At 38.9% G+C, this 16383-nt stretch overlaps 1 protein-coding gene across 1 annotated transcript in view; it reads left to right on the top strand.

Annotated features, from left to right (window-relative positions):
* The window catches only part of LOC124595732 (vesicle transport protein SFT2B), a 66538-nt gene that overhangs the window by 18613 nt on the left and 31542 nt on the right, over nt 1-16383 (top strand). Inside the window, exon 2 of the mRNA XM_047134610.1 lies at nt 10365-10534. Within this exon, the coding sequence (XP_046990566.1) occupies nt 10365-10534 (170 nt within the window). The remainder of the gene's footprint in view (nt 1-10364; nt 10535-16383) is intronic.

Raw genomic sequence — 16383 nt, 5'->3', positions numbered from 1 at the left:
GACATGAAATGTGGGAGGCTCATTACGTATGTGAGACAAAAGGACAGTTATCACAGTGGCATCACACACATTCCCCCAAAAATGCAAAGTTCTATTTTGGGTAAAACAGTCATGGCCTTAGGATTTTGGGACCAAAAAGGTATCATTTTGGTCAAATTTCTGCTTCAGTGGAAACCATCAATGCACAAACAATCTTTTGAGCCCTTAAAAAAACTGAAAATGTGCTTTCGAAACAAAAGGAGGAGAGTGCTGACAAGAGGAGTTTGCTTGTTGCATGACAATGCCTGTTCTTGCACAGACCTAGCTACCAGGGTGTTCTTGGACTCATTTGGTTGGGATGTTTTGAACCACCCCTCATATTCCCTTGACTTGGAGCTTTCAGATAACCATCTTTTCACCTCTCTGAAGGCACACATGTGTGGAATTAAATTTTTTAACCAATGAGCAGGTGCAGAGTGAGTTCATGAAGTGGGAGATGAGCTGATTGGGAGAGTTCTTCAAGAAGGGCATACAGAGAAGCTTGGGCCATGACTCACTACATGCAGCAAATGGGATGGTGATTATGCTTCTTTTATTTATTTTTTTTAATATACAGGGTGATTCAAAAAGAATACCACAACTTTAGGAATTTAAAACTCTGCAACGACAAAAGGCAGAGCTAAGCACTATCTGTCGGCGAATTAAGGGAGCTATAAAGTTTCTTTTAGTTGTACATTTGTTCGCCATTTCAGCCAATAAAGTTTTTTGTCTCTTTTTCTTCGAAGGTGCTACTGTAACTGGACTACAGTATCTGGAGATGTTAGAGAATTGGCTGTTCCCTCAGCTCGAACAAGAAGCACAACAATTCATATTTCAGCAGGATGGAGCGCCACCACATTGGCACTTAATCTGTCCATAACTACCTGAACGTCAACTACCCGAGGCGATGGATCGGCCGCCAGGCAGCCCGTGACAGAGCACTTCATCACTGGCCTCCAAGAAGCCCTGATCTTACCCCCTGCGATTTTTTCTTATGGGGGTATGTTAAGGATATGGTGTTTCGGCCACCTCTCCCAGCCACCATTGATGATTTGAAACGAAAAATAACAGCAGCTATCCAAACTGTTACGCCTGATATGCTACAGAGAGTGTGGAACGAGTTGGAGTATCGGGTTGATATTGCTCGTGTGTCTGGAGGGGGCCGTATTGAACATCTCTGAACTTGTTTTTGAGTGAAAAAAAAACCTTTTTAAATACTCTTTGTAATGATGTATAACAGAAGGTTATATTATGTTTCTTTCATTAAATACACATTTTTAAAGTTGTGGTATTCTTTTTGAATCACCCTGTATATCTCTAGTACCAATACACTTACGTTCTGAACATGCCTTATATATGTGGTTGACCTGTAGGTCAGAACTACAGACAGGGAACACATTGTTTTCAATAAGAAGAGAATGGTGTCCCTTATGGCTGCATTTAAGTAAGGCAACTTTGACAATAGTTACAAAAATAGTGTCAGTAATTGCAGGGCCTGCTGCATAATATAGGTCACAATATGACATTTTAATATATAGTTGTTTCCTGTCAGCTGCTTAAACTTTATTGTTCTTTCGTTCTGTAAGCTTACTTCAGTGTTATTGCCATTTTCTAGTACAACATTAAGTTGTTCATAACATATGTACATACTGCATCTGTGTTTGCTATTTTCTTGCATGTCAAATCTTACAAAAAATATGTAATTATTCCAGTATCAGATAGCAAGAAAATTAAGACCATACACATATCCAATATATAAATACATCACAGAAACCTAACGCTACCACGCCTGTATCAAATCAACTATAAAATCTTATGGAAAATACATATTTGTTCATGATATGACAAGAAAATAGTGGCCAGACTCAGATGCAATAAGTACAAACATTGTGAACAATTATTGTTGTACTCGAAAATGGCAATAATGCTGAAATAAGCTTATCATAGTACAAAAGAGTAATAAAGTTTAAGAAGCTAACAGAAAATAATTATACATTAAAATATAAAACTAGTAATATTCTATGGTAAAGTGCTCTATCCAGTGATGTTTCTTAGCTGTCAGTAGCTCTGCCAACTCTGCAGCAGGCACATGCCAGGTGTAATAAGAATTTAGATATTGGTGTAGCTGGTCAACTGTGATGATTTTAAAGCTTTGACAGAGAAATCAGTTTTTTAAAGATGTCCATATTTTAACTGTCCAGACCTTAGTCTGATGGTTATTAGTCCCAATTTTGAGTTTCTAAATGAAAGTTTCCTTGTTGCCACAGCTTGTGGATCTAAAGGGCTGTTGTCTTGAATAAAATGAAAACCATTGATTTGATGTTATTTGTGCAAAATATGTTAATAATGATAAAAGTGTGAATGATTTACACAATTCTCACAATGTACCTAGCTTCTCTCTCATGTGATTGTAGATGAAGGCTTATAGAAAAAAAAACGAGAACTGATAATAACCATGTGGTCAAAAATTTCAATAGTTTTGATTGTTCAAATAAAGAATTTTGTAGCCAAACCCAACAGTGATGTCTTTTACAAAATTTTACCTGACTGTGAACTTCAGCTACAAGAGTTTGATTCCTTCAGAAGTTTATCATGGCTGTGAACCCTGTTGCAACTAAAACACTGTTTTAGCTTTTTACAGTTCCCCTTCCACCTTCTCCAGCCCACTATTTCAACTGCAGTTTTACCTATGAGGTTTAATTGTGAAACATTGTTACATCTACAGTCACCTAACAATGTCATTAGTCCTTGGGATTATGCTTCAGTTTTAACAATCAATCTTGAGATGTCCTACGTCAAGTGTTTTGTGGTGTGTAGTTGAATACAGGCTTTGTCATGCACTCTAAATCTACATGGATACTCTGCAAATCAGATTTAAGTAAATTTTGTTATATGATGACATGGTTGGAGACTGTGGCTGTTATTTGAAGACAAATGTTGATGGTGTTTGACAGCAACCAAATTTAAGTTCCTTTATACAGAAGGTATCATTCGAATCATTAAAATTCATCATCAGACAGCTTTCATGCTTTCATTACAACATGTGGTGCATTGTTTTACTGATTAGTCATCCTAAAATATAAATAATACATAATTATAAGTCATACAGATGGTTGTGTTACAGATTTGCATTGGGATGTGAGTTACGTGAAATGTCCGTTTGGAGTACTTGTTTTCACAGTTTTCATTCAGCAGACGATGTTCATGGTTTTTGCCACATTCCCATAATTGCACAGAAAAAGTTGTATGATTGAGAACTTCAGATTTGTCACTGAATACATTTCCACCACATCCCTACTGTTGCACACATAAATTTGTATCACTGAGCACTTCATATTAGTTAGAAGTCTGTTCTATGACTAATATCCCCGTCCATGCCTCGACATGCACAAACCTCCATCGTTCATGGATCGGATTATAGTTTCAGCCCATCGCATCCAAATCATAGCCTTAAACATAATAGCAATCATTAAATCCACCAATGTACATATGAGGAAGAAACCTTCATATTCATCATTAGAAATCATGACATGAATACAAAATGTTAGACTCCACATGAGTATATACTGTAATATTCTTTCCTTCCAATTGAATGCAGCAAACTTTTGTTTGGACTTCATAAACACACAGTTCTTCTGTTTGTATTCATGTGCTCAGCCAGTGTAGTTGTGGTCATTCTCATATAAAAAGCCATGCAGTGAACATACAGGGCTCGAACAGAAATATGGAAATACCACAAGAAATGTATGCTTGAGCATAAATGCTGATGCTAGCCTATCCCATAGGTTCCACTATTGTATTTGACTACAAATGGCACCTGCGCAATATCAACACCTCGTAAGTGTCTGGCATAGTCAGAATAGTGTTCCATGTAGATGTGAATGCATTTTGTTGAAACTAAGTGACTTTGAACATGAGTAAATTGCTGGTGGTCGTATGGTGGGTATATCCATAACCAAAGTACCTGAAGTGTTTGGTGCTTGAAGAGGCACCATATCAAAGATTTATACTGTACACAGATAAAGAGGAAAAACGTCATCTGCCAAGTCACAACATGAATGAAAATGTGTGTTGAATGGTTATGACAGTCACCGAAGAGGATTATGACACAAGAGGACGACTGTTGCAGAAGTCACTGCACAGTTGAATGTCATATTCCCCTGACCACTACAGGCACTACATTTCAATATGGTTCGGTGTTTGTGGTCTGCTGTGGAGAAAGTGGTGTGTGATTGCTATTCACCTCTGTCATCGTTACCTGAATGTGCCACAATTTTTCAGGTAAAATTATAAGATTCCCTTGAAAAATCATATAGGACCTGCATTTATCCATTCTGAGACTGGAAGCTGCTTTGAATGTCAAATGGTTTCCTTACACTGTATTAGGTACAGTAAAGTGTTTTTGGCACTTCCTTTGCACCCCTCTTTTTCCTGCGCTCTCTTTGTGTTAGTTGGTAATCGCCATCTTTTGTTTTATATGTTGTTCTACCTTTGATCTTGTAGTACTCAACAGTGGAGAGGCTGCAGTGGTTGGGTGCATGGGGAAGGAATAGTTGCAGTGATGTGGAACCTTGAGGTGGAATAGTCATCTGGAAACGTCATGTGGTTTTAGAAGGATTTTACGGAGGTTATATGGTTGACAGGAGGAGACAGTGAGTGTTGCGGAAAGGCTATAAGGACATCTGGGAGAACTGATCTCATTTCAGGGTGTGATGTGAGAGAGTGATAGCCATGATGCAGAAATTTGTTCAGGATTTGAAGCTTGGGTGTTACAGGGTAAAAAAAGTAGCACTTCTGAATTTTTTGGAATAGAAGTTTTGCTTATCAGAGGATGAGAGAGAGACTGCTCAAGAATTATTTTTTGTGGACAAGATCTGTGAGGTAATTGCAGGAGAAGAAAGCCTAGGAGAGTTTATTATAGATCTAGAGGGAGTTGTTGGGGTAGATATGTCTTCCACAAATTCTTAGGGTGTTGGGAAGGGAGCAGATTTTGATAAGGAATGTGGTAACAGAAGTCAAAAAGGAAGTGTTGTTGCTTATTGGTTGGTTTTATATGGGCTGATGTTTGGATTTGAACTTCAGTGGGGCGAGAGAGAATTCCAATGTAGGTAACTTAGAAACTGGAAGAGGGTCATGTGAATTTGTGTTAAGAAAATGAGTTAAGTTCTTGCAGGAAATGGAGGGGTTATTTAACACTTAAAGTCCAGACCACAAATACATCATAAATACATTTGTAAAAGTGAAAGAGCAACAGCTTGTAGGTGTTGAGGAATGCCTCTTCTACATCTATACTGTGCAAACCACCACGAGATGTCTGGCAGGGGTATGTCCCACTGTACCAGTTACTATGTTTTCTTCTTCCTATTCACCTATGAAGTGTGGGAAGAATGATTGTTTGAATGCTTTTATGTGTGCAGTAATTATTCTAATCTTATCCTCAAAATCCCTATGTGAGCAATGCGTAAGGGATTGTCGTATATTCCTAGAGTGATTATTTAAAGCCGGTTCTTGTGAATTGATTTTCTCAGGTTAGTTAACGTCTGTTTTAAAGAGTATTCCAGTTCAGTTCCTTCAGTATCTCTGTGATATTCCCCCACAGATTAAACAAACCTGTGGCCATTCATGCTGCCCTTCTCTGTATATGTTCAATATCTCCCATCAGTCCTACCTTGTACAGGTCCCACACAATTGAGCAGTATTCTAGGATCAGTCACACCAGTGATTTGCTAGCAATCTCCTTTCCAGACTGATTGCACTTCTGCAGTATTCTACCAATAAACTGAAGTCTATCACCTGCTGCACTCAAGACTGAACCTAAGTGATCATCCCATTTCAAATCCCTACAAAGTGTTGCACCCAGGTATTTGTATGATTGGCCAATTCCAACAGTGACTCATTGATATTAAAGTCATAGGAACTATTTTTTTTTATTTTTTTTTATTTTTTTATTTTATTTATTTATTTATTTATTTATTTATTTTTTTTTTTTTTTCAGTGCACAATTTTACATTTCTAAACATTTAGAGCAAGTTGCCAATCTCTACAACTGAAATCTTATCAAGACCTGACTGAATATTTATGCAGCTTCTTTCAGATAGTACTTCATTACAGATAACTGCATCATCTGCAAAAAGCCTGATTTTACTATTAATACTGTCTGCAAGGTCATTAATATACAGTATTAACAGCAAGAGTCCTAACATGCTTCCCTGAGGCACCTTGTAGTCACTTTTTCATCCCATGATGACTCTCCATCCAACATAACATGCTGTGTCCTCCCTACAAAAAAGTCCTCCACATGATTAATGTTTTCGAAATCAATACTGGCTGCCATTGTGCAGTTCATTCTGTTCAAGATACCTCATTATGTTTGAGCTTAGTATGTGTTCTAAAATTCTACAACAAATCAGTGTCAAGGATATTGGCAGGGGTGTCCTGGGTCTAATACTTGTTTAATTCATCTTTTCAGTGATACGAGGATAGGATTGAATTGAGACAGTTCTCCTGGGTTTTCCTTTGTAAAGGAACATTTGAAAACAGAGTTAAGCATTTCAGCTTTTGCTTCACTACCCTCAATTTCAGCTCCTGTCTCTTTCGCTAGGGTGTGGAACCTAATTTTGGTGCCACTAACTGCCTTTACATACGACCAGAATTTCTTTTGGCTTCTGTGAAAGATCACTTGACGATATTCTGCTACAATAGTCATTGGAGGTATCACACATTGCTCTCTTGACAGCCAAGCACATGTCATTCAGTGACTGTATACTGTAGAGGTTCCCTTCCATTATGGATTTTTCCACAGGGTACATAACTATCCAGCGTATGGGCAATTGTTCTTTTAAAGTTGAGCCATAGTTCCTCTATGTGCTCCTACCCTGTGCTGAAAGTTTAAAGTTCCTCATTGAGATATGAAATTACTGATTATTTTATCTAGTTTACTGAGCATATATATCTTCCTGCTTGTTTTAGTTGTCCTTTGTACTTTGGTAATCACTGTGGACATCCTTAAGGTGGTCAGGTCTATTTGTTGCCATTAGACCCAATATATTTCCATCATGAATGGGGTACCTAACTGTTTGTTCTAGGTTGTTTTCTGAGAAGGCATTTAGTAATGTTTCACAGAATGTCTAATCGTGCCCACCACTAACAAAACTTTAATTTTCCCAGTTAACTGTTGGATGATTAAAAGTCTTTACCAGTGATTACAGTATGATTAGGGAACTTACATATGGGTGAACTGAATTTTTCTGTATAGTTCGCAGTTACATCAATTTCAGGTTTCAACCAGCTTTCTGTACCTAGTAGTAAATGAGATTCACTGTTTTTGATGAGCACTGGTGCTTGTGATCCTTGGAATGTGCAGCATACCATCGGGCCAACATGGTTCCGATGGCAACCCACCTGATTATTTCATAAGTCAGGCTCTCAAATGTGAATTAGTTGTGTAAGGACAAGTTTGAATAGTGACAGAATAGGGTTGAGAGGCTGTGTTGTTGTGGGATGTTGGTGTAGTGTGTGATCACATCAATAATTACAAGTAGGGTTACAGGTGGAAGAAGGGTGGGACTGAACTTGAGATGTTCCATAAACTGGTTGGTATCTCTTGTATTGCTCCAGTTAGGCTATTTATTCTTCAGGTCAAGCTCTAAAATGAGATCTTTCAAACACCATGCAATGTCACTTACCTCCACCCTTCTAACATTCATAACATCCTTGTGAAACTGTATGACATTCCCAGATTATTATCCATATCTCAAGGATCCAAGACTGCAATCAGTCCCAATGTAAAACCTGCCCCATGCACTCACCCACACTAACATATTTTCACTGCATGGCTTTTTATGTACAAATGACCGCTATTACAGTTGCTAAGCCTGTGAATGGACACAGAGGAAATGTCCCCTTTGAGGATACCCAGCACCCATTTGCCATTTTATATATACTTTGCACTTAGTTTGACTATTATCCTCCTCCTCCCCCCCCCCCCCCCCCTCCGGTCAACTTTGTCCCCTTTTGCCCTCATGAAAGTGGTCCATCCCAACCTAGGATAGGAGTGACTGCTCATGCTTTGTAATCTTGCCAACCTTCCCAAACTTATACTCCTTTCTCCCTGATGAAGATTGTAATAGTTCTGAAAAAAGCTAGTTGTAGGCTTCCCCCCACCCTCCTCCTCCTCCTCCTACCCCCTCCCCCCAAAATGTATTTATCACCAGAATTGGAATTTTGTCTCCTGAAAGTAAGCATGGGCCAACACTTCTATCTTCTGTTACTTTCATAATGAGAGGTAGGGGAGGTTTTAAAAGGAGGTGCCCTGTGATTTTTCAGGATCTTGCATGGATTTTTACTTTATGCATAGCCGAACCTACATCAGGTTGCATATTAAGAGTTTAATTTGGACTTATCTAATATGATAAACTGTTTTCGTTAAATAAAAGGGCTGTATAAATAGCACGGGGAGACTTTTCAAGTTGAAATATGGTAAGGATGTAACCAACCTCTAGTCCTCAGTTCACCAACTTCCTGTCTCTGCATATTGTCCCATAAGGTAACACACAGTGTACAAGTGTGTATTTGATTATTCTTTGAGTTATTTATGCGTGTCTTAAAATGCTTTGTTGTTAAGCACACTGAATCAATCGTCAGTTGTCGATTCAGTTCTTCCACACACACTCTGCATTTCACATTTGATCTGTACTGGCCTAGTTTTTAATTTATTATATACTGTATTGATCTCGCTGTACTTATATTAGAGAGAGGGGAGAGGGCAAAAAGACTATTGCAATAGTCAAATTTTTAACTTTGAAAGATAAAGTAATCCCAGTTGACATTTTTACATATGTTACATATTAAGCAGTTTATGTATGGTCTGCACATAATAGTAATTCTGGAAATGTCAGTTTGACTACTCGTATAATTCTAGTTCTAGAATGTGTTGGTCATTTTCAGATTATAATTGTAAAGTATTAAAACATTCCAGGTGTTGTCAACATGACGTTTGCAGCTTACATCAACATAGTACTGGCAAGTCTGGAGTTCCAGTTAATGATGGCATTTCTAACTTGTGAGCAGTGATACTGTATAATGTAGAGTATTGTAGTTAATGGAACCATATGGCAGTATAAATTTATTTCATTGCAAAGAGAGAGAAAGGCACAAATCACTTGTGAGGAAAATGTAGTTTATTAATGCTTTTGTAATGTGTGCATGCATAAAAGTTTATTACCAATCTTAATGCAGCTTGGCTATTTACATAGTCCTTGCCCTCATGGATCCAATATAAAATTTATTAAGAATTTATCCCGTGAATAAAAATTCATATTGATCTATCACAATGGTTCACCAGTGTTGGGTGATAAGATGTACCATAACAAATGATAGATTAAGTACTTTGAGTATTTATAAATAATGTAATTTTTTCATTATAAGTACTGCTTTACACTGATGTTGGAGTATAGTATGCTAGCTCAGCTTTGGAAGCATCTGAAATTTGCATGAAAATACTATTTTTGCACATTGTAGTGAGAAGATAGATGTGCACTCCCTCAGCCTGGAATGCAATTATCAAAACAACTTGAGAGAGGCATTCATTCATGTACATTGAAGCATATAGTGTCTTAGTATCGACAACAATGATGCATTATTAGTTAAAAATAAAAACTTCGGTAATTCTGGACACTCTTATCTTTCTTTTTGCACTTAAGGTTGTTGATCGATAGAGAGATTGTATGATACCATGGCGGCCTGTTGCAAATCTTTAAATTGGATGCCACTTAGGCGATTTACATGTCCTTAAAACCAATGGCTTCAACTTTCCTTAGGCAGTCACCCATCCAAATAAAAAATATCACATGGTGAAAAAGGGGCAACAAGAAATCCAAGCTGATAGTGTATGAAAAAAGCTGAAATGATTCAACGATCTGCACACTCATTCGTTTCTGTCATGTATCACATTCGTCTAAAAATCTAAATGGCCAAAGCCAGAAAAGGTAGGAAGTTTCACTGTCTTATCAGCTACTTCTTCAGGGCAAATGTTAAAACAAAATTAGATTGCCGATGCTGATGATTGAATAGTTTGTGGAAAAATTAGAATACAGACATTTTTGTGCTACATAGAATGTTAAAGCTAGATTATTTTTTCTATGAAAGACTACATGCTTGCTGCTGTATCATACAGTACGCTTTAAGAAAAATATACTTTCAGTTATGCTAGCAGCAGTAGCTTTACATGTAAAATTAAATTCGCTTATTCTGCTGTTTTTAATTAAAATTATTTTAGTGTGACTGTACAGAGCATTTAACATTTAATGATGTGTTTCAGGTATTGACTAATCTTTTTCCAATTGCAGCTGATGGAATCAACGACACTTAGTTGGTCAACAAGACTGAAAGGATTTATTGTATGCTTTTTAATTGGCATTCTGTGTTCAATTTTGGGATCCTTCTCCCTTTTCTTTAGCAGAGGTCTGGTGCTGTTTGCTGTTTTTTACACTCTGGGGAATATCATTACACTTGCAAGGTATGTTTTTCTGATGATGTTCTGTCATTTTCTTAATATAGCCAACGGTGGACTATGCTCCATAAAAGCAGTTTGTTGGCTTTCTGAGTTGTGTGTTTGAGATTATAAGAGAGCAGCTAGTCATATGTATAAGATGGTGAAGACTTTCTGTGGCAGTAAGCTACATCCATCAGTCTGATGCCTAAGATGCAGAAACATAACTTGAATCAATATACAATAGGGTATTTGACTGTTCTCTGGAAATTGTCTTAAATGGTTAATTAGGTCATTTAATGCTCATGACATGCTTTTTTTCCTTCTTTAATTTCAGTATTCTTGTATAAAAATGGAAATTAAATTCAGATAATTTGAAAGCCCGCTAAAAGCTCCATACAATTCATGTGATGCCTGTGATGTCACTGGCTAGCTCACTGCATCATAAAGCTTATTCACAGTGATATTTTTGTTTCGGAATTTATGTTTCGGAAAATTGGTTACAAATGGTGTGTAGTACAACACTGTAAAAATATGCACATAAAAACTCTAGAGAAATTGTTTTTGACTGTTTTAGAGAACGAGAAGATGTGTTCAAATTGGTTGCTCTGTACCAGCAAAATGCCACCACATGGTGCCCAAGTTCCCTTACTTAATTGAAAATGTTGTGCATTCTGAAATTAACTTCAATTTACCTCCAAGATATGCTTTCCCACTGTTCTAAAAGAGGATAGCATCAGTCAATGAATTTAAACTCTTAGTAAAAATAATCATTATACTTGTCTTCTTGCACACCATTGGTAGCTCAGTTAGTAGAGTGGTGGACTGTCCAATATTAAAAAACTGTATAAATAGGTTGCTGGTTCGAATCTATCCTGCAACAATATTTTAACTTATTTATAAAACAAAATTGACGGTTCTTTCATATGAAAACCAAATCACACTTACAAAACTTCACCACACGGATTACAAACAGAATATTATTGTTTTTTCCTTGGTGTTTACATGAGCTTACATTTGCAATAGCCATTCACACATTATGTTCAAAAAGATATTTTCTAGTTCATGTGATCACACACTTGTTATTTTGGTTTTTATCTTGGTACTGTCCAGTTAGGGTCCTTATTATTTAAGCTTTTGAAGTTTCATCATTGTACATAAAATAGTTAAGTCTGCTTCAGACATGATGTTAGTGTACACTCACAAACAGCACAGGCCTTACTCATGTTACCTGCATGTTGTACACGCTCTCTCTTCTCTCTCTCTCTCTGCATACAAAACCTGATCATCCTGCACATCTTTGTACTGTGGGAGTATGGCAATATCCTCACCACCAGCAATGCATTCCAAAAAAGATAATTGTTCACAAGCAAAGTAGATGCACTTATCCTCAGTTGTCCACTTCTCAAACTAAGATTAATGTGAAGCTACATACAACACATCCCACCATTAAAACAACTGCTACAATGAGTTCTTGCTAACACTATTTTCATATTTTGTGTAAAACTTTTTAAAATTTGTGACCCTCTGGGATTTTTTTAATCTCATTTTTTTCATTATTCATCATTACATTTGTTCAGGATGGATGTCCCATGACACCTGTTAAAGTTCATCGTGGATCCATTTACTCAGTGTTTCTTTCATTACAAAGGGCAGCTAACCCTCTGACCACAAACACACTGAGATACCTCGCCGGCAGGATTCAAACCTGTTTTCTACTTATCCATAGTCACATACGCTAACCGTTGCACCACAGAATGCTTGCTGCTTGTGGTACCTCTGCTGCATATCTTGTGTACCGGAAATCAGCACCAAGATTTGCCAAGAATAATTTTATTATAGTCTGGGTCATATTTCATGACAATCTAGATATAAGATATAGACCCATTTGCAAAAGTTCAGCAATTTTTTAGTTTTGAGTGGATTTAATGATGTTGCATGGAGCAGGCAAAAGAATGTCCATCCTTGCACATGTTGCCGCTCTGAGTAGAGCATAAATGCATCAGTTTTCATAAGGTTTTCACTATCAGTGCTCAGAAAATTCATATCTGTTGTTACTTAAAAGTTGTAAATGTGTTTGCCATCACTGAGTAGCTAAACCATTAACAGAAAAAGTACACAAAAACTTCGTAACTTCGGCTAACATCCCATAACATACGTGTAGGTTTGTCTTACTCCTAGTGTGTAACATCACCAGAGCTTCAGCCATTAACAGTGTGTTTTCAGTCACGTGACCAAATCTTGATATTTAATGATTTTTAAGCTTTAATTACTTAAAAATAAGAGATTTTGTAAGAATATTGATCATAAATGCAATTTGAAGGTTATAGTCACTCCAAATAACAACAATCTGAACCATATTTTTAACATAGGAAAATAGCCTGTTGTTGCCAATCAGTATAATTTCAGATTGGATATTCAGGGTCCAATTCTAAAAGTGTATAACATCAGTGGATTTTTTCCACATGGAGATCACAACACAACACTAATTTGTGGTGCTTTAGTTCAGAGTTCATGTTCAAGGAGGAGAAATACCAACTTTGTGGTTTGCCAATAAAGTTGTAATTCTGCCATACAGCAAAGGACTTGGAAGTGCAGTTGAATTGAATAGAAACTGTCTCAAAATGAGGATGTAAGATGAACATTAACAAAAGCAATACAAGATTAATGTAATGTAGTTGAATTAATGTAGGCTGTACTGAGGGAATTAGATCAAGAAATGAGTGCTAAAACTAGTAGATGAGTTTTGCTATTTGAGCATCAAAATAAATGATGATGGCCAAAACAGACAATGTATAAAATGTAGTTTGGCAACACCAAGAAAAGCATTTGTGAAGAAGAGAAATTTGTTAACATCAAATATAAATTTTAGAGTTGGGAAGTCTTTTTCTGGAGGCATTTGTCTGGAGTGTAACGTGAATGATAAAAAGTTCAGACAAGAAGAGAATAGAAGCTGTTGAAATGTGGTGCTACAGAGGAATGCCGAAGATTTGATGGATACATCACATAACTAGCGAGGTGGTACTGAACATATTTGAGGAGAAAAGGAGTGAGTGGCATAACTTGGCTAATAGAAGGGGATGTTTGATACAACGCATTCTGATCCATCATGGATTCATTAGTTCAGTATTGGAGGGAAATTAGGGGGGAGGGGGGGTAGAAATTTCAGAGGGAGACAGAGTAGTGCAGTAAGCAGGTTCTAAAGGATGTGGGTTGCAGTAGTTACATAGAAGAATAGACTTGTGCAAGATAGAATAGTGTGGAGAGCTGCATCAAACCAGTCTTTAGACTGAAGACAGCACCGTCCAGATTGCAGAATAATGTATCATACACAACCACTGTTTGACACAATCAAAATATAATACTATGAGATTGCTCTGTAAGGGGCAATTGAGAGAACTGTTTGACAAAGAGGAACTTCAACTAATTTATTTCTGCGGTCTGTAGTTAAGTGCTTTTAATAAGTGGTTTCCCTAACTTGCTTTTTATGTGATAAATTGCCGAATTAATTATTTTTAAATAACCTCCTACAAACTTATATTATTTTTGTCCCAAGACTGATAGTCTTCAGAACAAACAAAAGCCAACACCATAAAAGAATCACTGAAAGTGAGTGAAACTGATACTACTTATGACTGAAATTGCTGTAGATGGTTAAATCACTCTCACATCAGTGTGTTCAGATACTGCCATAAAATGAATTCGGAGCTTCTAATATCACAGTTTGATTTTAACCAAGTGAAGTGTTTTTGTGATATTTATTATGGTAGTCCAGGTCTTGCAGACACCTGTACTCCTTCTGTGCCCTGCCCTTCTCCACCTCCAAAAGAGGCGGAGGAGGAGGAGGAGGAGGAGGAGGAAGAGGAAGAGGAAGAGGAGGAGAAGACAAGGCTCGCCCCCTCCCCCCCTCCACCTCACAGCCTGAGTCTGACATCTTTTTTTATGGATGTCACCCCACTGACCAAGTGTCATGACCTCCTCTCGGCTTCTTTTTGTCTAACCTGGCCTCTCGACATATGATCACCCAGTAGAACTGCAGCGGATACTATTGTCACCTACTGGAAATACGTCATCTTTGATTTGTGCCTCCTCAGTGACGGTTCCCCTTCCCACTTTTAGGCTGCTCATGGCATCTTTATTGCTATTGATCTCACAATCTGCTCCCCTGCTCTTGTGGCTTCCTTACATTGGTCATCCCACAGTGATCTTCAAGACAGTGACCACTTTCCGGTGATTCTATCGTTCCCGTGCTGCCGCCAGGCAGACAGGCCTCCACGTCGAGCATTCCGCAGGGTCAGTTGGCCTTTATATATGTCTGCTCTGCACTTCAACATGTGCCTTTCTAACTGAATTGCTGCAGTCGTACAAAGCGTCTCTGCCACTATTCTTAATACTGTTGGCACTGCTGTCGGCACTGCTGTCCCTCTATCCACAGTTCACCCTCATCATTGACCAGTACTGTGTTGGACCAAGGATGTAGCAGTCGCTATCCAGGAGGACTGCTGCCAGGCGCTACAGCAATTTAAACAACACCCTTCACAGAAACCCCCCTGCGGGTTCGGGGGTTAGAATAGGCCCGCGGTATTCCTGCCTGTCGTAAGAGGCGACTAAAAGGAGTCTCAAATGTTTCGGCCTTAATGTGATGGTACCCTAAGGGGTTTGACCACTACCTTTCAAAATTTTCTGTTAGTGCGTACCATTTGGGGAAGGACGCCTTACGTGGTGTATTATATATCCATCTTGCCCTAAGATCTGGCACACCCAATATTGTCAAGGAGTTGGCCTTACACCGTGCTTCCAGCCACATCAGCTGCTGTGTGTTCCGGGCAGCATACATGCCCTCCATTATGAACTTCCATCTTTGCCCTCCTGACAAATATGGATATTTGACACCCGACATCCAGCACGGTAGCCAGTTCGTTGTGGTGGGGTCATCATGTACCCTCTTGGTGGTAGCCCCCTGACTACACAGGGATCGCACTGCTGATGCCTGAGCTGCTACCTCCCCACGTATGCCGAGGAGTAGATGCCTATCCCTCTGGGGCATCGGGACTCCCAGCAAAGGCCATCCTGCCAGGTGGTCTTTGCTGTGGCTGGGTGGCGCCCGTGGGGAGAGCCGCTGGTCGGAGTGGGTGGCATCAGGGCGGATGACCCGCAATGAAGTGTGGTACATCATCTCTCGCTGGTGGGCCTCCACCAGCAGTCTCTAAGCGATCGAGGTCTAACCTCAACGGCAAGCAATTCAATCCAAGATCATTTCCCTCCCTGGCCACTCCATGGGAGGAACGCATGGCTAAAGACAGCAGTGGAGATTATTCACCCCGGTACCTTGTCTGTACGCGGGTCGATGGTGAATCTTTTATGCAAACTAAGCCTCAGTTTTTTGTGGAGCATTTAGAGGACAAGTTCGGGGAGGTGGAGGGCTTGTCCAAAATGCGCTCTGGGTCGGTTCTCATCAAAACAGCATCCTCTGCCCAGTCACGGAGGTTGCTCACTTGTGACAAGTTGGGGGATGTTTCTGTCACCATCACTCCCCATAAAAGTTTAAACATGGTCCAGGGTATTATATTCCACAGGGATCTTCTTCTGCAGTCCGACGATGAACTACGCGCCAACCTAGAACGACGAGGTGTTCATTTCGTCCAGCATGTCCATCGGGGTACGAGGGATACTCAGGTAGCCACCGGTGCCTTCATCTTGGCCTTTGAGGGTGATGTCTTACCCGAAAAGGTTAAGGTGATGGTTTACCATTGTGATGTGAAGCCATATATCCCTCCTCCGATGCGGTGTTTTAAATGCTGGAAGTTCAGGCACATGTCATCTCGCTGTACTTCCAGCATCACGTGTCGGGATTGTGGACGTCCTTCGCATCCTGA

The sequence above is a fragment of the Schistocerca americana genome, chromosome 1 (assembly GCF_021461395.2).
Source record: "Schistocerca americana isolate TAMUIC-IGC-003095 chromosome 1, iqSchAmer2.1, whole genome shotgun sequence".
NCBI lineage: Eukaryota > Metazoa > Arthropoda > Insecta > Orthoptera > Acrididae > Schistocerca > Schistocerca americana.
Note: the sequence above shows the minus strand (reverse complement) of the source record. Positions and strands in the feature narration are given on the sequence as shown.